Source organism: Oncorhynchus kisutch, linkage group LG29 (genome assembly GCF_002021735.2).
Source record: "Oncorhynchus kisutch isolate 150728-3 linkage group LG29, Okis_V2, whole genome shotgun sequence".
Classification (NCBI taxonomy): domain Eukaryota; kingdom Metazoa; phylum Chordata; class Actinopteri; order Salmoniformes; family Salmonidae; genus Oncorhynchus; species Oncorhynchus kisutch.
In genome coordinates this window covers 26229724-26252829 of record NC_034202.2, presented here as the reverse complement: position 1 = coordinate 26252829, position 23106 = coordinate 26229724, and the positions used below count along the sequence as shown (strand labels likewise).

Sequence of the window (23106 nt, the reverse complement as noted above, 5' to 3'; positions counted from 1 at the left end):
TTCGACCAGGTTACTCACCACACAAACCACTAAAATAATTGACAAAAATAACTGGTCAATGTAGGGTAAGTGACGCTTGAAGACTAGTACTGACGAGAACCAGAGACTTTCACATATCCTGGTTCTGGCTCGTCGTCAGAGGAAGAGAGAGATGGGTGTAGAGGGGTCGGGGGATGGAGAGCGAGAGAGAGCAGTGGGTGAGATAGGAATAGGAGGATGGAGGAGGAGGGAACCAGCTGAGCAGATTGTTGAGTAATAGTTGTGTCTGAGAGGGTCAGGTCTGTGGCGCCACTGCTGCCACACTACTGAGAAACAGAGGGTAGAGAATGAGTCTTCCCACCTGGGCTCCTCCAACGTGGATATACAGCGACTAGATCAGATTCACTTTACATCAGTCAACTGATGATTCTCACTAACTAAACCATTTGGACAAAATCATATTTCTGAGTGGATATTAGACAAACTATTGAGCACTTGTATTTAAAATGATAAGGCCAGGTCTCAACCTCACAGTAACACACCTACCCACAGGATAATGAGTATGTCTGACTGTCCCCAAAGCACCAGATCAGTCAGGGAAAAAAAAAATATCAGGGAAAAAAATGTTATGATGAGCAAGTCTGTTGTGATGTACACTATATATATATATATATATATATATATATATATATATATACACACACACACACACAAGTATGTGGACACCCTTTCAAATTTGTGGATTGGGCTATTTCAGCCACACCCATTGCTGACAGTTGTACAAAATTGAGCACACAGCCATGCAATCTCCATAGACACACGTTGGCAATAGAATGGCCTTACTGAAGAGCTGTGACTTTCAACGTAGCACCTTTCCAAGAAGTCAGTTTGTCAAATTTCTGATCTGCTAGAGCTGCCTCGGTTAACTGTAAGTGCTAATATTGTGAAGTGGAAACGTCGAGGAGCAACAATGGCTCAGCCGCGAAGTGGTAGGCCACACAAGCTCACAGAACGGGACTGATGAGTGCTGAAGTATGTTCCGCATTGTCTGTCCTCGGTTTCAACACTCACTACCGAGTTCCAAACTGCCTCTGGAAGCAATATCAGCACAAGAACTGTTCGTCGGGAGCTTCATGAAATGGGTTTCCATGGCCGAGCAGCCGCACATAAGCTTAAGATCCCCATGTGCAATGCCAAGCATTGGCTGGAGTGGTGTAAAGGTCGCCACCATTGGCATTCTCTGGAGTGATGAATCACGCCTCATCTGGCAGTCCAACAGACAGATCTGGGTTTGGCGGATGCCATTAGAACGCTACCTGCCCAATGCATAGTGCCAACTGTAACGTTTGGTGGCGGAGGAATAATGGTCTGGGGCTGTTTTTCATGTTTTGGGCTAGGCCCCTTAGTTCCAGGGAAGAAATATCATTAAAGCTACAGCGTACAATGCATTCTAGATGATCATGTGCTTCCAACTTTGTGGAAACAGTTTGGGGAAGGGCCTTTCCTGTTTCAACATGACAATGCCCCCGTGCACAAAGCGAGGTCCATACAGAAATTATTTGTTGAGATCGGTGTGGAAGAACTTGACTGGCTTGCACAGAGCTCTGACCTCAACCCCATCGAACAGATTTAGGATGAATTGGAACGCCGACTGCGAGGCAGGTCTAATCGCCCAACATCAGTGCCCGACCTCACTATTGCTCTTGTGGCTGAATGGAAGCAAGTCCCCGCAGCAATGTTCCAATATCTAGTGGAAAGCCTTCCCAGAAGAGTAGAGGATGTTATAGCAGCAAAGGGGGGGGACCAACTCCATATTAATGCCCATGATTTTGGAGTGAGATGTTCGACGAGCAGTGTCCACATGCTTTTGGTCATGTAGTGTAATTTGATATCAGGTAGTGATGGCCAACAATAGCATTGTACTGGATGTGGGAATATGTCTGAACTGATGAGCCCTCGCAGACCAAGTCTTACTGGCTGCCTATATCCAAAAAGTATGCTGCTTCTTGGGGTTGTTTTTAGGTAAATTACAATAATGAATATTTTCTTGTTCTTTAAGACATAGGGCAGACCCCACTCTGATAGGGTAGACCCCACGCAAAGACATCTAAAGGTCAGATAAGAAAACAGTAAGCAAAATATTTACTGTACATAATACAGTATATGTACAACATAGGCAAATACCCTTTTCAGTCTTATTTCATGCAGAACAACAAATTCCCATTCAAAAGAGAATATAATATAATATTTTATGAGCCAATTTTCTCCAACAATGTCTATTTGCTAGACCAGGATAATTGATAATTTATTAACATTTATTATGTTAAATACTGTGTTATACTCATATAGCACTGCAGTAATAACATATTTCATTTGTTACATTGCACAGGATACAAGCAACATGTTTGAACACGCAGACCGTTGCAATGGCGAATGTGCATAAAGTCGTCATTGTGCATTGACGTCATTGTTTTAGCACTATCCACAAAGAGTTTTAAAACTACTGTGAGCGATATGTTCAGTTTTTCTAAATGCCGGCGGCGTCTGGAAACTAAAATTGGGATCATGTATAATCTGCTAATGACCTTACGAAAAAAAGACTAACGGAGAGCAATGTACAATACAGCGAACCAGCAAAACAAGGAATTTGTGGTAAGTGCATGGGGGGCCACCAACTTTATGCACCTCCGCTATTGTGTGATCATTGACATGGAAATGTACACTACCAGTCAAAAGTTTTAGAACACCTACTCATTCAAGGTCAGTCAATAGAGAGCATTTCAAGAACTTTTCAAGTTTCTTCAAGTGCAGTTGCAAAAACCATTAAGCACTATGATGAAACTGGCTCTCATGAGGACCGCCACAGGAATGGAAGACCCAGAGTTTCCTCTGCCGGAAAGTTACCAGCCTCAGAAACTCTGGTAACCAGAGTTACCAGCCTCAGAAATTGCAGCCCAAATAAATGCTTCACAGAGTTCAAGTAACAGACACATCTCAACATCAACTGTTCAGAGGAGACTCTGTGAATCAGGCCTTCATGGTCGAATTGCTACAAATAAACCACAAGTAAAAGACCCAAATAATAAGAAGAGACTTGCTTGGGCCAAGAAACACGAGCAATAGACATTAGACCGGAGGAAATTTGTATTTTGGTCTGGAGTCCAAATTAGAGATTTTTGGTTCCAACCGCCGTGTGGGTGAACGGATGATCTCTGCATGTTCATTTCCCACCGTAAAGTATGGAGGAGGAGGTATTATGGTGTGGGGGTGCTTTGCTGGTGACACTGTGATTTATTTAGAATTCAAGCCACACTTAACCAGCATGGCTACCACAGAATTCTGCAGCGATACGCCATCCATCTGGTTTGTGCTTAGCTGGACTGTCATTTGCTTTTCAACAGGACTATGACCAAACACACCTCCAGGCTGTGTAAGGGCTATTTTACCAAGAAGGAGATTGATGGAGTGCTGCATCAGATGACCTGGCCTCCACAATCCCCCGACCTCAAACAAATTGAGATGGTTTGGGATGAGCCGGACCGCAGAGTGAAGGAAAAGCAGCCAAAAAGTGTTCAGCATTTGTGGGAACTGTTGGAAAGGCATTCCAGATGAAGCTGGTTGAGAGAATGGCAAGAGTGTGCAAAGCTGTCATCAAGGCAAAGGGTGGCTATTTGAAGAATCTCAATTATAACATTTATTTTGATTTGTTTAACACTTTTTTGGTTACTACATGATTCCATATATGTTATTTCATCATTCTGATGTCTTCACTATTATAAAGAAAAACTCTTAAATAAGTAGCTGTAAAACTGTGTAGAACTTTTGACCGGTAGTGTATATTCAAATGTGGGTGTACAATTGCCAAATTAGCAGTGGTTTCCCCTCAAATGCCGTCACTTTATTATTCTAATTGTCAAATGTTAGACTAGTGGCTTGCCCTGGCTTGCCAAGACAGGCAATAAAACGAATGGTGTTCAAATCAATTTAATTCTACTTCTTATGACTTCTGAAGGTTGTAAAATGTGTCAGATCCACAAGATGCGCTTTCACAAATAGGCTACAGTCTCGAAGATTGTAAAAGTGTGCTTCATAAGAGTTGCAATAGTGTATCTTTTCATGCCCTATTTGTAATTTCATTACGGTTTCGCTTTTAATTGAGCCCTGCTTACCGGCTATTGGAGAGTTATCTTCACAAGGGCATGTGGAGGGAGTCACGGGGAGAATGGGTGCTGGTGAAAGAGCGAGAGCGTATGGGAAAGGGGGGTTGGGAGTGCTGGGATCGGCCTGGGAGGAGGGGACAGAGGGGTGTGTGCAGAACTGACTAGGTTTAAAAAGGCAGCCTGCCCCGGCACTGTGACACCAGACCTGAAATTGCCCTCGACTGAGCAGGAACTATTTTGGAACTCGTGCTTTTTCTGAACTTCTTTCATACAGATTTGGACTACGTTTCTAATTGCTTTATACATTTTATTAATATATTAGATACAATTCTTTAAACTGATCAAATAATAGAAACTTTGAAAGAAAAAAAGGAAAGGATACTCTGAGACGAAAGAATGGAGCCGTGGACAACCACCGAGAGCCCTGACTACTATGACTATGACTATGAAGAGCAGGAGAACAGCACCATGTGTGACTACTCTGAGTGGGAGCCATCCTACTCGGTCATCCCAGTCCTCTACATGCTCATCTTCATCCTGGGTCTCTCTGGCAACGGCGTGGTCATCTTCACTGTGTGGAGGTCTCAGGCTAAGCGCCGGACAGCAGACATCTACATAGGCAACCTGGCCATGGCTGACCTGACCTTCGTGCTGACTCTGCCACTGTGGGCAGTGTACACTGCGCTAGGCTACCACTGGCCCTTCGGTGTGGCCCTCTGCAAGATCAGCAGTTACGTGGTGCTGCTCAACATGTACGCCAGCGTCTTCTGCCTCACCGCCATGAGCTTTGACCGCTACCTAGCCATCGTGCACTCTCTGTCCAGCACCCAGCTGTGTACCCGTGTTCACTTGCAGTCCTCCCTGACGGCCATCTGGCTCCTCTCCGGCCTGCTGGCCGCCCCCACCCTCATCTTCCGAACCACCAAGTACGACGAGAACAGCGACCGCATCTCCTGTGGCATGGACTTCAGCCTGGTGTTGGGTGGGGACAATCAAACAATCAATCAATCAAATTTATTGAAGCAGCAGGAGTTCATGTGGATCGCAGGGCTCAGCATCTCCTCCTCTGCTCTGGGCTTCCTCCTGCCCTTCCTGGCCATGATGGTGTGCTACTGCTTCATCGGCTGCACCGTGACACGCCACTTCAACAGTCTGCGTAAGGAGGACCAGAGGAAACGGCGTCTACTGAAAATCATCACCACCCTGGTTCTTGTGTTTGCTGCCTGCTGGATGCCCTTCCACATGCTTAAGAGCGCTGATGCCCTCTCCTACCTGAACCTGGCTCCAAACACCTGTGCTTTCCTCCGCTTCCTCCTGCTGGCCCACCCTTACGCTACCTGCCTGGCCTACGTCAACAGCTGTCTCAATCCCTTCCTGTACGCCTTCTTCGACCTACGATTCCGCTCCCAGTGCCTTTGTCTGCTCAACCTGAAGAAGGCCATGCACGCCAGCCCAAATAGCTCCCTGTCCTCCCAGAAGACAGAGGCCCAATCGCTGGCCACTAAGATGTGATGTTTGTGCTGTAGTCAGGGCACAGGAGAGGGTTGCCAGCCAGAGGGAATGGTTCCCCAGCTGCCCTGCCTCCACCTGAACACTGCAGGTACATCTAAGACTTCAGAGGTGCATGACATAATTACCTATCCAGTCAGTTCCTGGGGTTGTCATCATCTGCCTGCCCCATACATGTGGACTGCAGACTGAGTGAGTGGGGAAACTGATAGACTCACTAACATCCTCCAAGCCCACTCTCAGTGATTGAGAAGTTTGTACAAATCCCTTGAACTGCTTGATACAGGGGACCAAGCTCCATACCAGGGTGATGCAAACCAGAACCCAGACATTTTGGACAGAGTTGAATGTATTTCAAAAGGACAAAGTAGCTCATATTGTTCTGCTGTGTGGACTTAAGGCAAGCTCTTGGATGGGGGTCCCAAGGCTCTGGCTTTTAACACTGATGGAATGTATTATTCATGCCTGTGTACCATGCTGTTCTTGTTTTTATTTTGTAAGCACTTGCTAATTGGAAAGAGGTGAGACCCCATCGTCCAGACTGTCTTTGTCTTATCTGCCCCAGTCAGCCAGTCAAAGAAAGGTGTTGCAGTTTGATTAAAGGGTTGGAAGGGGAGACAAGGGCACGGCGAGTGGGGGTTCCAGACGGACAGATGGCAGCTGACAAATGTTGTTGAGGGGGAGAAGGGCTAACTAATAGGTGACTGCTCTGACAGATTACATTTTAGTGTGTGTTTGTATGTGTTTTTATTGAATTAGAATCGGAGAAGGCATGAATTAACTTGTCTTTATTTGACAAAGATGTGAATACATGCTGTATAATGCTTTTATGTGTGTGATTTGTAATAAAAAAAAGTTATCTTTTTAACTAAAATCTTCATGTCACTCTGTTGCTGGTTATGATGTCATGGAAACACTATTCAGTAGAATGTGTTTTTTCCTGTTAGCACACAAGGTTGAAGGGTGGCAGTCTCCCTCCCATTGTGTGCAGTCAGACCATAATCAGAGCTGTCTAAAGGAAATACATGTTTGAGTTCTATTTCCCCCTCCAACTTGCTCCTTTCCCCTTAGACGATTAACAGAAATGTGTTGAAGATTTGTTAGACATACAGTATAAACTCACAGAGGACAATCTTCTCAGAGAACTTTACATGTTAATTATGTAAACCACTGCAACCATGCTACCACATCTTTCCTTCACTTCCGCAAGCAACACATAAGCTTCAGTAGCTTATTTGAAAATAAAATATGTAATATTCACGCCTTGTTTGAAACAAGTGCAAATAGTGTAGTGTACTATTATCATGTTCCACTGTTGGGAGGTTTTGCACTGAATCCAGTTCAAGCCAATAACAATAATGTAAATACTGTATGAGACATTTGCAAACAAGCGTGGTGCGTACAGCGGGTCATTGACCTGTAAGAGACGATCACCATGATTAACTGATTTGGCTGTAATGAGCTTCAGGATATAATCAGTGACAGTAGGGGGGATAGGAGGAGTGGGCTACTAATCCTGGGTCACTTATGGACACCACACTCCTCCTGTGAGACAATATTTGCCTTTGTTGACAAGATAGATTGGGCTTGGTGGAGGCTGAACCTGATTCAACAGTTCAAGTGTGGACCTGGAGGCCAGTTGGAAGTTATTTCTCAGTCTGTTGTTTATTTCTCATAGTCTCAAATGTACAGACACCAGTAAAACTCTTCCCAATTAGAAAACCTCATCCCTGTCTCTAATCTACAACCCAAACATGTCCTCTGTCATTATACCACCATGTTGGAATTCTCTGCATGTTTCAGAAGCCCAACAAATGCACACACATTTATTCTGCCTCTTTCTCATGCATGCTAAACCCATCGCACAGAACGCAGGCCCATGGACAGATTGAAATCACTGCTACAGTATGAACTAATCTCATGTCTGATACAGGTTAGGTTCATTTATCAGACAGGAGATTTCACAGGAGATTCCCCCCTCATCAGCAGCTGTCCTGACCTGGTCCACATCAGACACACCAGGCATCGCTCACCATGTAAAAACATGACCCCATCTGCCGACTCCACAATTGTATTTTATTTATTTTCATTTAACCTTTATTTAACTAGGCAAGTCAGTTAAGAACAAATTCTTATTTACAATGACGGCCGACCCCAGCCAAACCCTCACTTATCCGGACAGCGCTGAGCCAATTGTGCGCCGCCCTATGAGACTCCTGATCACGGCTGGTTGTGATGCAGCCCGGGATCAAACCAGGGTCTGTAGTGACGCCTCTAGTACTGAGATGCAGTGCCTTAGACCGCTGCACAACTCGGGAGGGTCAAAGAAGGGTTAAAAAAAAGTGTGAAAGAATCTGAATAGATTATGCTCTGAGGTTGTCAAGTTTTATGGAGGTAATTTGATCATATTGCACAGATTTCATGGCCGGAACCTTGCATTTGCTGGGCAACATGGTTTCTCTTTGAGCTAGAGAGGGCATTTAGCCATAGTAACATGAAAAGCATTTGTGTGTCTGTTCCCTGCACCCCTCTGGTCCCTGTGTGAGATGGCATAGATGGTATGGCGTAGAGAACTTTTCAAAATAGATTGCACAAGAGATGTCAAATCAACATTCCTATGTAATAACAGTGTGTGAGATTCAAGTGGGACTATATTTATGACAGCAGCAGCCGTACCATGGGGATTTCCCATTCAAAACACCTCTCATTTGATTATCTTAATTACCTTTGCATTGGATGACAAAAAAGTTCACAAAATGACTGTACAGACAAACATCTCAATCGAACAAGGAGAGAAAGACAGGGGTAGAGTTTTTATTTTCAAAGGGGCATTACCTCAAGCATAATGGCTGCAGATCAGAATTCTCTGGAACCCTCTTTCCAATAGCTAAAGGTACTGTAGGAAGCTTCTATGCATTTGCAAGGTGTTCAACATATTTTATTTTACATAGATGCTGCTTACTCCGCTGTAGCTCAAATGTTAGATGGCCACCCTACTGTAGACCCACAAAGGCCCTTAGTCTTAGGTTCTCGACATAGCTTTGCTGACACTGTAGCAAACCGACTCATTTGACATTGTGGCGCCAGTATGAACAAAGTTGTTTTTCTGACAGGCAAGAAAATGAGCACTGTATAATGTATATTGTAGCTATTGATCAAGGTATACAGGCACAGCTCTGCAATGACTCTGGTGCAACTGATCCTTCATCTTTTCTGTTTGCCCCTTCTGCTGTTGTAAGATAAACATATCAACAGCCCACTAAGCCATCTACACGACCATTGTAGCCCCTACCTGGGTAAAGGCAAGCATCAAAGGGTACTTAAACTATTTTTAATGTTTTCAAGTAGTATGAGTGGTAAATGCAAGACCACTCTGCCTTACCAATATCAAGTCACCCATTTCCAATGGAATACAAATGATGGCAAATACACAGTACACACAAGCTGCAAAGGCATCCTCACAGTAAAATGCCAAACAACATAGAAAAATGTGAAACAGCACAGAAATCATTTCACCTTTAGAAAATAGTCAGGCTTGAATATACCACTGAATGTCATTAGACTAGGGGAGAGTAGTAGAATTGAAGTGTCCTAGTGATGATCTCCTTTAGCCTAATGGCTATCATCAGTAGACATGCCCCTGATAGACTGTATGGAAGGTGTTACCACACTCAGGAAAACTCCAAGGAATATTTACCAACCATAGCACATTGTGGGTCAAATAAGAGTTTATTCCTTGTTGACATGTTGTTAACAGGAGTGTGTTTTTACAATCGTTGTAAATAAGGCTGTGGTTTGCATGTGAGGTGTGAAAACCGCCTTGACATCCTTATGGGCAATAATGGTGAAACTGAAATGGCCCTCTTCAAACCCTTGTTCAGGAGATGAGCCATTTCAGACAAACACCCTTCCCTCACTACAGTCCTCCACAACTGCTCTACATGCTATGAGTGACTCCAGCCAACTTTCACAATGGGGTAATGCTATTAAAACAGGGATGTCATACATTACACATATCTCCAGATGTCTGAAATCAGAGCAAAAAAAAACAGACAAAGACAGATCCAGAGGAAGTGTGTGGACGTTTCTCTTCCATCTGAACAATGGGGAGAAGGTAGCCCAGGCCACAAACCGGACCTGGGGCCAGACCTAGCTGTGCTTTGGCGGTATAGGGAGATGACCCTTGGAGCGTCTTGTAGGACCCCTGCCTTCCTGCTGCCTGCCTTACCCCTCCCCATTCCCCTCCCCCCTCCTCCCTCTCTGCAGGGTGATGGACCTCAGTGGACAGGATAGAGTCAGCAGGCCAGGCAGGGCAGACAAGAGTAGGCTGGGGCAAGGTAAGGGTTCCTGTCCAGGGATATCCTGTCTTTCAGCAGTATCGCTTCATTCCCTTGGCCCGAGAGACGCATGCCCTGCCTAACCCCATGGGAGTTCAGGGTGTTAGCAGGAACAGCTACGTAACACTGTGATATGATCTGATCAAACCTGGAACATGACCCCACTCTGAGGCAATGGTATGGGGGGAGGTGATCCAGCTCATCTTGCTGAAACAGACTGTCAGTGAGAATCACATCTAGCGCTTTCAGCCTAGTCTCTATAGAGAAGTAAGGATGTGACCCAAACACCTGAGGTGAGCATGTGACCCAATCACCTGAGGTGACAGAGTGGAGCCTTCTCTCTGACATTTCAAACGCTTTCACACAAGAGGGGTATCGTTAAAGGAGTCACGTCGTTTCCGACAGCCATGTGGGTGGAAGGGGGTTGCGACTGGGGAACCGCTCCGGATCTACGGGTGTGAGGAACTGAATTATTCCGAACAGATCCTGCTCTCCAGGGCACAAAGCACGCCTTCATCTCCTCTATCCCCTCCATTGTGAGGGAGCCCTCTCTCTGCACAGAAGGCCTCTCCCTCCCTAAGACCCACCAGAGGGCTAAATGAAGCCCCTGTCATCAGCCCCAGCACAGAGGCAGTTCAGCTGGACTCATTCAAGCCCTATGAGCATAACATTACTGCATCTCAGGGACTGACAGCTACACTGACAGACAGACAGACAGACCTGGAGACAGGTACAAATGTGTGAGGTTTGCTGCACTTTAGGACAAGAGTTAGCTCAGCTGATTACATCCTTATTTGATCACAGGGTAAGTTTGTAATACAAATACAGTGCATTCGGACCCATTGAAGTATTCAGACCCATTGACCTTTTCCACATGTTTTTTACGTTACAGCGTTATTCTAAAATTGATTGCATTACTTTTTTCCCTCATTAATCTACACAGAATACCCCATAATGAGAAATAAAAAACAGTTTTTACCAATTTTGCAAATGTATAAAATAAACAGAATAACTTATTTATAAGTGTTTAGACCCTTTGCAATGAGACTGAAAATTGAGCTTGGGTGCATCCTGTTTCCATAGATCATCCTTGAGATGTTTCTACAACTTGATTAGAGTCCACCTGTGGTCAATTCAATTCAGAGCCATGCCATCAAATGAATTGTCCGTAGAGCCCCGAGACAGGATTGTGTCAAGGTACAGATCTGGGGAAGGGTACCACAAAAGTTATGCAGCATTGGAGGTCCCCAAGAACACAATGGCCTCCATCATTCTTCAATGGAAGAAGTTTTGTACCAGCAAGACACTTCCTAGAGCTGGCCGCCCAGGCAAACTGAGCAATCAGGGGAGAAGGGCCTTGGTCAGGGAAGTGACCAAGAACCCAATGGTCACTCTGACAGTGCTCCAGAGTTCCTCTGGGGAAATGGGAGAACCTTCCAGAAGGACAACCATCTCTGCAGCACTCCACCAATCATGCCTTTATGTTAGAGTGGCCAGACGGAAGCCACTCCCCAGTAAAAGGCACATGACAGTCCGCTTGGAGTTTGCCAAAAGGCACCTAAAGACTCTCTGACCATGAGAAACAAGATTCTCTGGTCTGATGAAATCAAGATTGAACTCTTCGGCCTAAATGCCAAGCGTCACGTCTGGAGGAAGCCTTGCACAATCCCTACGGTGAAGCATGGTGGTGGCAGTGTCATGCTGTGGGGATATTTTTCAGCGGCAGGGACTGGGAGACTAGTCAGGATCGAGGGAAAGATGAACGGAGCAAAGTAGAGAGAGATCCTTGTTGAACACCTGCTCCAGAGCGCTAAGGACCTCAGACTGGGGCGAAGTTTCACCTTCCAATAGGACAACGACCCTAAGCCAAGAAAACACAGGAGTGGCTTTGGGACAAGTCTCTGAATGCCGTTGAGTGGCCCAGCCAGAGCCTGAACTTGAACCTGATCAAACATCTCTGGAGAGACCTGAAAATAGCTGTGCAACGACACTCCCCATCCAACCTGACAGAGCTTGAGAAGATCTGCAGAGAAGAATGGGAGAAACTCACCAAATACAGATGTGCTAAGCTTGTAGTGTCATACCCAAGAAGACTCAAGGCTGTAATTGCTGCCAAAGGAACTTCAACAAAGTAAAGGGTCTGATTTCTTATGTAATGTGATATTTCATGTGATATAATAACATGTGGAAAAATCAAGGGGTCTGCATACTTTCCGAATGCACTGTGTGCACTGTTTACTATTTATAGACATTTTCAGATGAGTTATGATTAATACAAATACGGCATTAAAATGTGTGGCGAAATCTGTGTTTATCAAAATTCCCTCACACACTCACATTCAAATGCACACACACAGATACAAAATATTATTATTATCACTGCATTGTTGGAAAGAGCTCTCAAAGTAATAATTTCACTGTACTATTTTACACCCATTGTATCCTGTACACGTGGCGAATAAACTTTGAAACTTGAAAAACAAATTACTCTTGTAAAAAAAATAGATTACCCCTGTCTGCGCATTATGCCCTGAATATATTCTACCATGCCCAGAAATCTGCTCCTTTTATTCTCTGTCCCCAACGCTCTAGGCGACCAGTTTTGACAGCCTTTAGCCGCACCCTCATTCTAGTCCTCCTCTGTTCCGCGGGTGATGTGGAGGTAAACCCAGGCCCTGCATGTCCCCAGGCACCCTCATTTGTTGACTTCTGTGATCGAAAAAGCCTTGGTTTCATGCATGTCAACATCAGAAGCCTCCTCCCTAAGTTTGTTTTACTCACCGCTTTAGCACACTCTGCTAACCCTGATGTCCTTGCCGTGTCTGAATCCTGGCTCAGGAAGGCCAGCAAAAATTTGGAGATTTCCATACCCAACTATAACATTTTCCGTCAAGATAGAACTGCCAAAGGCGGAGGAGTTGCAGTTTACTGCAGAGATAGCCTGCAAAGTAATGTCATACTTTCCAGGTCCATACCCAAACAGTTCGAACTACTAATTTTGAAAATTACTCTCTCCAGAAATAAGTCTCTCACTGTTGCCGCCTGCTACCGACCCCCCTCAGCTCCCAGATGTGCCCTGGACACCATTTGTGAATTGATCGCCCCCCATCTAGCTTCAGAGTTTGTTCTGTTAGGTGACCTAAACTGGGATATGCTTAACACCCCGGCAGTCCTACAATCTAAGCTAGATGCCCTCAATCTCACACAAATCATCAAGGAACCCACCAGGTACAACCCTAAATCTGTAAACAAGGGCACCCTCATAGACGTCATCCTGACCAACTGGCCCTCCAAATACACCTCCGCTGTCTTCAACCAGGATCTCAGCGATCACTGCCTCATTGCCTGTATCCGCTACGGAGCTGCAGTCAAACGACCACCCCTCATCACTGTCAAACGCTCCCTAAAACACTTCTGTGAGCAGGCCTTTCTAATCGACCTGGCCCGGGTATCCTGGAAGGACATTGACCTCATCCCGTCAGTTGAGGATGCCTGGTCATTCTTTAAAAGTAACTTCCTCACCATTTTAGATAAGCATGCTCCGTTCAAAAAATGCAGAACTAAGAACAGATATAGCCCTTGGTTCACTCAAATCAAATAAATTTTTATTTGTCACATACACATGGTTAGCAGATGTTAATGCGAGTGTAGCGAAATGCTTGTGATTCTAGTTCCGACAATGCAGTAATAACCAACAAGTAATCTAACTAACAATTCCAAAACTACTGTCTTATACACAGTTTAAGGGGATAAAGAATATGTACATAAGGATATATGAATGAGTGATGGTACAGAGCAGCATAGGCAAGATACAGTAGATGGTATCGAGTACAGTATATACATATGAGATGAGTATGTAAACAAAGTGGCATAGTTAAAGTGGCTAGTGATACATGTATTACATAAGGATGCAGTCGATGATATAGAGTACAGTATATACGTATGCATATGAGATGAATAATGTAGGGTAAGTAACATTATATAAGGTAGCATTGTTTAAAGTGGCTAGTGATATATTTACATCATTTCCCATCAATTCCCATTATTAAAGTGGCTGGAGTTGAGTCAGTGTCAGTGTCAGTCTGTTGGCAGCAGCCACTCAATGTTAGTGGTGGCTGTTTAACAGTCTGATGGCCTTGAGATAGAAGCTGTTTTTCAGTCTCTCGGTCCCAGCTTTGATGCACCTGTACTGACCTCGCCTTCTGGATGATAGCGGGGTGAACAGGCAGTGGCTCGGGTGGTTGATGTCCTTGATGATCTTTATGGCCTTCCTGTAACATCGGGTGGTGTAGGTGTCCTGGAGGGCAGGTAGTTTGCACCCGGTGATGCGTTGTGCAGACCTCACTACCCTCTGGAGAGCCTTACGGTTGTGGGCGGAGCAGTTGCCGTACCAGGCGGTGATACAGCCCGCTAGGATGCTCTCAATTGTGCATCTGTAGAAGTTTGTGAGTGCTTTTGGTGACAAGCCGAATTTCTTCAGCCTCCTGAAGTTGAAGAGGCGCTGCTGCGCCTTCTTCACGATGCTGTCTGTGTGAGTGGACCAATTCAGTTTGTCTGTGATGTGTATGCCGAGGAACTTAAAACTTGCTACCCTCTCCACTACTGTTCCATCGATGTGGATAGGGGGGTGTTCCCTCTGCTGTTTCCTGAAGTCCACAATCATCTCCTTAGTTTTGTTGACGTTGAGTGTGAGGTTATTTTCCTGACACCACACTCCGAGGGCCCTCACCTCCTCCCTGTAGGCCGTCTCGTCGTTGTTGGTAATCAAGCCTACCACTGTTGTGTCGTCCGCAAACTTGATGATTGAGTTGGAGGCGTGCGTGGCCACGCAGTCGTGGGTGAACAGGGAGTACAGGAGGGGCTCAGAACGCACCCTTGTGGGGCCCCAGTGTTGAGGATCAGCGGAGTGGAGATGTTGTTGCCTACCCTCACCACCTGGGGGCGGCCCGTCAGGAAGTCCAGTACCCAGTTGCACAGGGCGGGGTTGAGACCCAGGGTCTCGAGCTTGATGACGAGCTTGGAGGGTACTATGGTGTTGAATGCCGAGCTGTAGTCGATGAACAGCATTCTCACATAGGTATTCCTCTTGTCCAGATGGGTTAGGGCAGTGTGCAGTGTGGTTGAGATTGCATCGTCTGTGGACCTATTTGGGCGGTAAGCAAATTGGAGTGGGTCTAGGGTGTCAGGTAGGGTGGAGGTGATATGGTCCTTGACTAGTCTCTCAAAGCACTTCATGATGACGTAAGTCAGTGCTACGGGGCGGTAGTCGTTTAGCTCAGTTACCTTAGCTTTCTTGGGAACAGGAACAATGGTGGCCCTCTTGAAGCATGTGGGAACAGCAGACTGGTATAGGGATTGATTGAATATGTCCGTAAACACACCGGCCAGCTGGTCTGCGCATGCTCTGAGGGCGCGGCTGGGGATGCCGTCTGGGCCTGCAGCCTTGCGAGGGTTAACACGTTTAAATGTCTTACTCACCTCGGCTGCAGTGAAGGAGAGTCCGCATGTTTTCGTTGCAGGCCGTGTCAGTGGCACTGTATTGTCCTCAAAGCGGGCAAAAAAGTTATTTAGTCTGCCTGGGAGCAAGACATCCTGGTCCGTGACTGGGCTGGATTTCTTCTTGTAGTCCGTGATTGACTGTAGACCCTGCCACATGCCTCTTGTGTCTGAGCCGTTGAATTGAGATTCTACTTTGTCTCTGTACTGACGCTTAGCTTGTTTGATAGCCTTGCGGAGGGAATAGCTGCACTGTTTGTATTCGGTCATGTTACCAGTTACCTTGCCCTGATTAAAAGCAGTAGTTCGCGCGAATGCTGCCATCAATCCACGGTTTCTGGTTAGGGAATGTTTTAATCGTTGCTATGGGAACGACATCTTCAACGCAGGTTCTAATGAACTCGCACACCGAATCAGCGTATTCGTCAATATTGTTATCTGACGCAATACGAAACATATCCCAGTCCACGTGATGGAAGCAGTCTTGGAGTGTGGAGTCAGCTTGGTCGGACCAGCGTTGGACAGACCTCAGCGTGGGAGCCTCTTGTTTTAGTTTCTGTCTGTAGGCAGGGATCAACAAAATGGAGTCGTGGTCAGCATTTCCGAAAGGAGGGCGGGGCAGGGCCTTATATGCGTCGCGGAAGTTAGAGTAACAATGATCCAAGGTTTTTCCACCCCTGGTTGCGCAATCGATATGCTGATAAAATTTAGGGAGTCTTGTTTTCAGATTAGCCTTGTTAAAATCCCCAGCTACAATGAATGCAGCCTCCGGATAAATGGATTCCAGTTTGCAAAGAGTCAAATAAAATACGTTCAGAGACATCGATGTGTCTGCTTGGGGGGGGATATATACGGCTGTGATTATTATCGAAGAGAATTCTCTTGGTAGATAATGCGGTCTACATTTGATTGTGAGGAATTCTAAATCAGGTGAACAGAAGGATTTGAGTTCCTGTATGTTTCTTTCATCACACCATGTCTCGTTAGCCATAAGGCATACGCCCCCGCCCCTCTTCTTACCAGAAAGATGTTTGTTTCTGTCGGCGCGATGCGTGGAGAAACCCGCTGGCTGCACCGCCTCCGATAGCGTCTCTCCAGTGAGCCATGTTTCCGTGAAGCAAAGAACGTTACAGTCTCTGATGTCCCTCTGGAATGCTACCCTTGCTCGGATTTCATCAACCTTGTTGTCAAGAGACTGGACATTGGCGAGAAGAATGCTAGGGAGTGGTGCACGATGTGCCCGTCTCCGGAGTCTGACCAGAAGACCGCCTAGTTTCCCTCTTTTTCGGAGTTGTTTTTTTGGGTCGCTGCATGGGATGCATTCCGTTGTCCTGTTTGAGAGGCAGAACACAGGATCCGCGTCGCGAAAAACATATTCTTGGTCGTACTGATGGTGAGTTGACGCTGATCTTATATTCAGTAGTTCTTCTCGACTGTATGTAATGAAACCTAGGATGACCTGGGGTACTAATGTAAGAATTAACACATAAAAAAACTAAAAACTGCATAGTTTCCTAGGAACGCGAAGCGAGGCGGCCATCTCTGTCGGCGCCGGAAGTTCAGACCTGACTGCCCTCGACCAGCACAAAAATATCCTGTGGCGGACTGCAATAGCATCGAATAGTCCCCGCGATATGCATCTGTTCAGGGAAGTCAGGAACCAATACACGCAGTCAGTCAGGAAAGCTAAGGCCAGTTTCTTCAGGCAGAAGTTTTCATCCTGTAGCTCCAACTCCAAAAAGTTCTGGGACACTGTGAAGTCCATGGAGAACAAGAGCACCTCCTTGCAGCTGCCCACTGCACTGAGGCTAGGTAACACGGTCACCACCGATAAATCCATGATTATCGAAAACTTCAACAAGCATTTCTCAACAGCTGGCCATGCCTTCCGCCTGGCTACTCCAACCTCGGCCAACAGCTCCGCCCCCCCCCCCCCCCCGCAGCTACTCGCCCAAGCCACTCCAGGTTCTCCTTTACCCAAATCCAGATAGCAGATGTTCTGAAAGAGCTGCAAAACCTGGACCCGTACAAATCAGCTGGGCTTGACAATCTGGACCTTCTATTTCTGAAACTATCCGCCGCCATTGTCGCAACCCCTATTACCAGCCTGTTCAACCTCTCTTTCATATCGTCTGAGATCCCCAAGGATTGGAAAGCTGCCGCAGTCATCCCCCTCTTCAAAGGGGGAGACACCCTGGACCCAAACTGTTACAGACCTATATCCATCCTGCCCTGCCTATCTAAGGTCTTCGAAAGCCAAGTCAACAAACAGGTCACAGACCATCTCGAATCCCACCGTACCTTCTCCGCTGTGCAATCTGGTTTCCGAGCCGGTCACGGGTGCACCTCAGCCACGCTCAAGGTACTAAACAATATCATAACCGTCATCGATAAAAAACAGTACTGTGCAGCCGTCTTCATCGACCTTGCCAAGGCTTTCGACTCTGTCAATCACCATATTCTTATCGGCAGACTCAGTAGCCTCGGTTTTTCGGATGACTGCCTTGCCTGGTTCACCAATTACTTTGCAGACAGAGTTCAGTGTGTCAAATCGGAGGGCATGCTGTCCGGTCCTCTGGCAGTCTCTATGGGGGTGCCACAGGGTTCAATCCTCGGGCCGACTCTTTTCTCTGTATATATCAATGATGTTGCTCTTGCTGCGGGCGATTCCCTGATCCACCTCTACGCAGACGACACCATTCTATATACTTCCGGCCTGTCCTTGGACACTGTGCTATCTAACCTCCAAACGAGCTTCAATGCCATACAACACTCCTTCCGTGGCCTCCAACTGCTCTTAAACGCTAGTAAAACCAAATGCATGCTTTTCAACCGTTCGCTGCCTGCACCCGCACGCCTGACCAGCATCACCACCCTGGATGGTTCCGACCTTGAATATGTGGACATCTATAAGTACCTAGGTGTCTGGCTAGACTGTAAACTCTCCTTCCAGACTCATAACAAACATCTCCAATCGAAAATCAAATCAAGAGTCGGCTTTCTATTCTGCAACAAAGCCTCCTTCACTCACGCCGCCAAACTTACCCTAGTAAAACTGACTATCCTACCAATCCTCGACTTCGGCGATGTCATCTACAAAATTGCTTCCAACACTCTACTCAGCAAACTGGATGCAGTTTATCACAGTGCCATCCGTTTTGTCACTAAAGCACCTTATACCACCCACCACTGCGACTTGTATGCTCTAGTCGGCTGGCCCACGCTACATATTAGTCGCCAGACCCACTGGCTCCAGGTCATCTACAAGTCCATGCTAGGTAAAGCTCCGCCTTATCTCAGTTCACTGGTCACGATGGCAACACCCTTCCGTAGCATGCGCTCCACCAGGTGTATCTCACTGATCATCCCTAAAGCCAACACCTCATTTGGCCGCCTTTCGTTCCAGTTCTCTGCTGCCTGTGACTGGAACGAATTGCAAAAATCGCTGAAGTTGGAGACTTTTATCTCCCTCACCAACCTCAAACATCTGCTATCTGAGCAGCTAACCGATCGCTGCAGCTGTACATAGTCTATCGGTAAAAAGCCCACCCATTTTTACCTACCTCATCCCCATACTGTTTTTATTTATTTACTTTTCTGCTCTTTTGCACACCAATATCTCTACCTGTACATGACCATCTGATCATTTATCACTCCAGTGTTAATCTGCAAAATTGTAATCATTCGCCTACCTCCTCATGCCTTTTGCACACAATGTATATAGACTCTTTTTTTCTTCTTTCTACTGTGTTATTGACTTGTTAATTGTTTACTCCATGTGAAACTCTGTGTTGTCTGTTCACACTGCTATGCTTTATCTTGGCCAGGTCGCAGTTGCAAATGAGAACTTGTTCTCAACTAGCCTACCTGGTTAAATAAAGGTGAAATAAAAAATAAATTTAAAAAATTCTCCACATTTTGGTTATGTTATTCTGTTATTTCTGGCGCCATTGATGTTGGTGCCTGCGACAACAACTAGCTGCTGCCCACCAACACACCTACGCACACACCCACACAGAGACAGACAGATGCTCTCTCATAGCCTATATAGTATCCTCTTCCTGACAGGTGGTAAACTGAAAGGACCTCCAGAACAGATGCATTGCAGAGCATCAACACCCAAATGAGAGGAAAGGAGGAACTTGAGATGAGAAACGATGATCAGTCCAAAATAATTTAATATAAAGATGTTAGGGGCCAACAAACAATTAAAAATAGAAAAATACACTTGCTCAACAAACTTCAGCTCTATAGCTACATCATATGTTATGTCATTTATGGCTAAGATTTATATCAGTTGCCTACACACAATCAATCAATCACACAAATTCACATTGCTATTTAAAGCAGCACACGGAATCACCAGCTCCCCCCTGCTAAAGCGGTCTACCTCGAAAAGTATGATCACTTGGATTAAAAGCTGACGTTAGTTTTACCAATCTTCTTTTAAACACGAGCAATCAGAACAAGAGATTAAGATATCAATTAAGTGCAGTGCATAAAGTCAGTGATTTAACGTTTTGATTATAGCAGTATACCGCCACTTGGTGATTAAATACAGAATTACAACCCACCCGGAACTGAATGACTCGGAAGAAATATACAGGGGGAGTTAACGATAGGACATGGGAGGAATCTCAATTCAATTCTCATCGCGTCTTTCTCAACCCCCATTGGAAGAGAAGGTCAGGGAGGCGGGATCTCTGGCTTTATTATCCAATAGGTTTTGAGGACGCGGGAAATCGATTTGAGATTTTCCCATGAGATTGACTTTGTGTTACATTGTTATTTGTCCGTGCTACCTCAAATTTGGTCGAGGTTACAAGCATTAGATACTCGGCAAACTAGCTAACTAATGGGGGATGCGAGCCATTGACATTGGTTTAATCAATTGACAAAAGCCTTTATGCACCAGAGACGTGTAATAGGATTACGCCATCCATTTTTGGTATTTTATGACAAGCTATAGCTAGATATTATTTTTGTTGTTGTTGACTAGCTAATTTGGGTAGCTGAGTTATCAAACTACTAGCTATTGGTGTTACAGCAGATTACAGTAAATCACCATACAGAGGCAAGTCATGGTGACTCGTACACAGAAAAAGATGATAAAATACGTGGAAGAGGGCAGTTTAATGAAGCTGAAGTCATACTTGCGGAAACACTCCGACCTTGACGTCAACTTCTCCCAGGGGAAAAAGCGCAGGACTCCCCTGCACCTGGCCTGCTCGCTTGGTGATGATGCCATCCTCCGGCTTTTGTTGAAAAATGGAGCCGACATCCTTTTGAAAGACAAAAAAGGAGACACGCCTCTACACATTGCTGCTAACAAGGCTCTGAAACATGGCAAAATAGGTAATGGAATGCCAATACTAAACAACGAAAATATGTAGAATAATAAAAACATGCCTTAACCTTGTTCTTCTTCTTTATCCAGTATATGATGACCTCGTAGTGCCCCTTCAAAAGAGTTGCCCAGAAGCCATGGTTGCACCAAATAATGCAGGAATTACACCTCATGACCTACTGCAATGGATGAAATTTGAGAAGGTATGAATGTCTTGGCCATATGTATGAGTTGCTGATATGTATTTTAGGAGAGTGCTGGGACATAACCTCGTACAACCATCGAGAAGTCTTGCACATTTGGTAACCAGTCTGGTAATTATGAAGCTAGGGGTATGGTTGTATTGTGTACTGTACATCCCTGAGCACGGATTCTTTCTTTTCTCCAAAAGACTGCACCGAAGGGAAACACATCTAAAGAAAAAGACGCTGAGAAAGAGTGGCAAGAGAAGCTTTTTGGGGAATGCCAGGATGAGTTCTTTGAAACCTTTGGACCATATGATGGTAAGGTGGCAAGATTTCACTCCTGAATAATCTGATTTCATTTAGATCATTGTCCATTTGTCTTTTCTTCTTTTTTTCCCTCTCTTACAGCAGATTATTTATTTGAGGAGAATACCGGTGAGGAGGACTTTCAAGACTGGGCAGATAGAATTAGACAAGAGTATGTCACAAAACGGCATGCAGAAGCTCAAAGACTGGCATCCTCAGGCTCTCATGGGAAGAGGAAGAAAGGAAAGAAAGAGGCAGAGGAGGAGGAGCGTGCTAACAGAGAGCTGCTTGAGCGGCTACAAAGGGAGCATGAAGAGTACCTGGCGCGTGCTGCACAAAAAGAGGAGGAGACACGTCAGGGGAAAAAACAGCACTATGAAGAGCGATGTGCAGCTACCTTCAGCACTGACACTGCAGCAGCAGTCACCACAAAGCTGAGTTATGGGGACATACCCTGGCCGTCACCGAAGGGTTCAGTGGAGGAGATGGTGGAGGTGATGTTGCATGGCGCAGACAAGAAAGATGTTGCAGTGTTCCGTAAACTTCTCAGGCGCCAGCAGGCCGTTTGGCACCCAGATAGGTTTGCCCAGCGCTGTGGGGCCCGGCTGGAGGATGGAGACAAGCAGAGGATCCTGGACACTGTCACTGCTCTCTCACAGGAGCTCAATAGACTGGCTCAGAGCCTCCGGTGACAGTTTGACTGGAAATGGGCCTCTGAGATGTTGAACAGTCTGTCATTTAGCCACGGCTGGTCCTGTATATGCAGCACAGTGGTTCTTTCCAGTGGAGGTCAGTTGTTTTGACCAGTCAAAACAAATCTCCACTTGAAGCACCTAATTTATTTTATAAACTTGGCTAAGCTTCTGATATGTTAAGTGAATTACATTTTTCTCTGACTGTACTTCTTGGCACTAGTATAGGACTTTGTAAGAGATGATGTTGCTAGAGAAAATACATGTTTACAGTGCCTTGTGAAAGTATTCATACCATGAGTTTTAATTTCTACAATTGATTAAAAACAAATAACCTGTGATTTCTTAATTGCTTAACTATTGCTTGAATCAATACTTGGGAGAAGCACATTTGGCAGCAAATTGCCATTAATCTTTATGCACACCTTTGTGCAACATTTATCCATTCTTGGCAAAAGTTATGCCGAGTTAGGGATCATTGATGGACACTGGATGGACACTGATTTACAAAGTGTCAGAACTGAGAATATTTATACCCACAAATAAATGTTGAAAGAAGTTGTGTAAAGCCTGTGTGCAAAATTATAACATCCAATACCACTATTTAGTAAACACTGTTTTTGTAATTGCTACTAGCATCAATAAAATTATCGAATCATGGTAAACCTGCAGAAAAAATACATAAGTCATAAGCCAGTTGTTACAATGATGTCAGAAATCATGTCTGCCTCATTCAACATGTTACCCAACTGGATAGATTAGGCTATTTGGGTTAAGGATTCGGGAGATGACGAACTGAACAATTACACTCTACCCTCTAATCTGGTCTTGAAGGCAAAGTGCTGATGAGATCAAAGAGGGTTCAGAAAAAAAAACATCACAGTAAACAGTTTGATTGAAATACACTTGACTTGACTTAAAATTATAAACTAGTGGATAATATTTGACTCTACCACCACCTAAAATCATCGCACAAGCCTACACAGACTAAGAAAGGGGAGATGGTCGGCCCGAATTTGAATGATGGAATTTAATAAATCATAGGATGCCTTGGTTGCCAGAATAGGTCCACATTGTAGGTATGGTGTTTATTAG

The 23106-nt window shown here is 45.3% G+C and overlaps 2 protein-coding genes across 3 annotated transcripts; both read left to right on the top strand.

Annotated features, from left to right (window-relative positions):
- Positions 1-4340: 4340 nt before the first annotated feature.
- Positions 4341-6536, top strand: LOC109874427 (apelin receptor B-like). Its single transcript, XM_020466327.2, has one exon. It carries the CDS (start codon positions 4536-4538, stop codon positions 5649-5651), a length of 1116 nt encoding a protein of 371 aa, XP_020321916.1. The 5' UTR covers positions 4341-4535; the 3' UTR covers positions 5652-6536.
- A 13681-nt stretch (positions 6537-20217) lies between these two features.
- Positions 20218-22676, top strand: LOC109873517 (NF-kappa-B inhibitor-like protein 1). 2 transcript variants are annotated; one of them, XM_020465174.2, is made up of 4 exons: positions 20218-20836; positions 20919-21031; positions 21220-21331; positions 21422-22676. In XM_020465174.2, the coding sequence occupies exons 1-4, from the start codon at positions 20563-20565 to the stop codon at positions 22009-22011; spliced, it is 1089 nt and encodes a 362-aa protein (XP_020320763.1). In that variant the 5' UTR covers positions 20218-20562; the 3' UTR covers positions 22012-22676. The 2 variants fall into 2 exon arrangements, with proteins under 2 accessions (XP_020320763.1, XP_020320764.1); XM_020465175.2 differs by having other exon boundaries at positions 20234-20836; positions 21425-22676.
- The last annotated feature ends 430 nt before the right edge of the window (positions 22677-23106 follow it).

Excerpts from the sequence above, each read along its gene's own strand:
- LOC109874427 (XM_020466327.2), top strand. The coding sequence starts at position 4,536 with ATGGAGCCGTGGACAACCACCGAGAGCCCTGACTACTATGACTATGAC.
- LOC109873517 (XM_020465174.2), top strand. The coding sequence starts at position 20,563 with ATGGTGACTCGTACACAGAAAAAGATGATAAAATACGTGGAAGAGGGC. Across the intron at positions 20,837-20,918 it reads TCTGAAACATGGCAAAATAG|TATATGATGACCTCGTAGTG; the intron begins GTAATGGAATGC and ends TTCTTTATCCAG. Across the intron at positions 21,332-21,421 it reads AACCTTTGGACCATATGATG|CAGATTATTTATTTGAGGAG; the intron begins GTAAGGTGGCAA and ends CCTCTCTTACAG.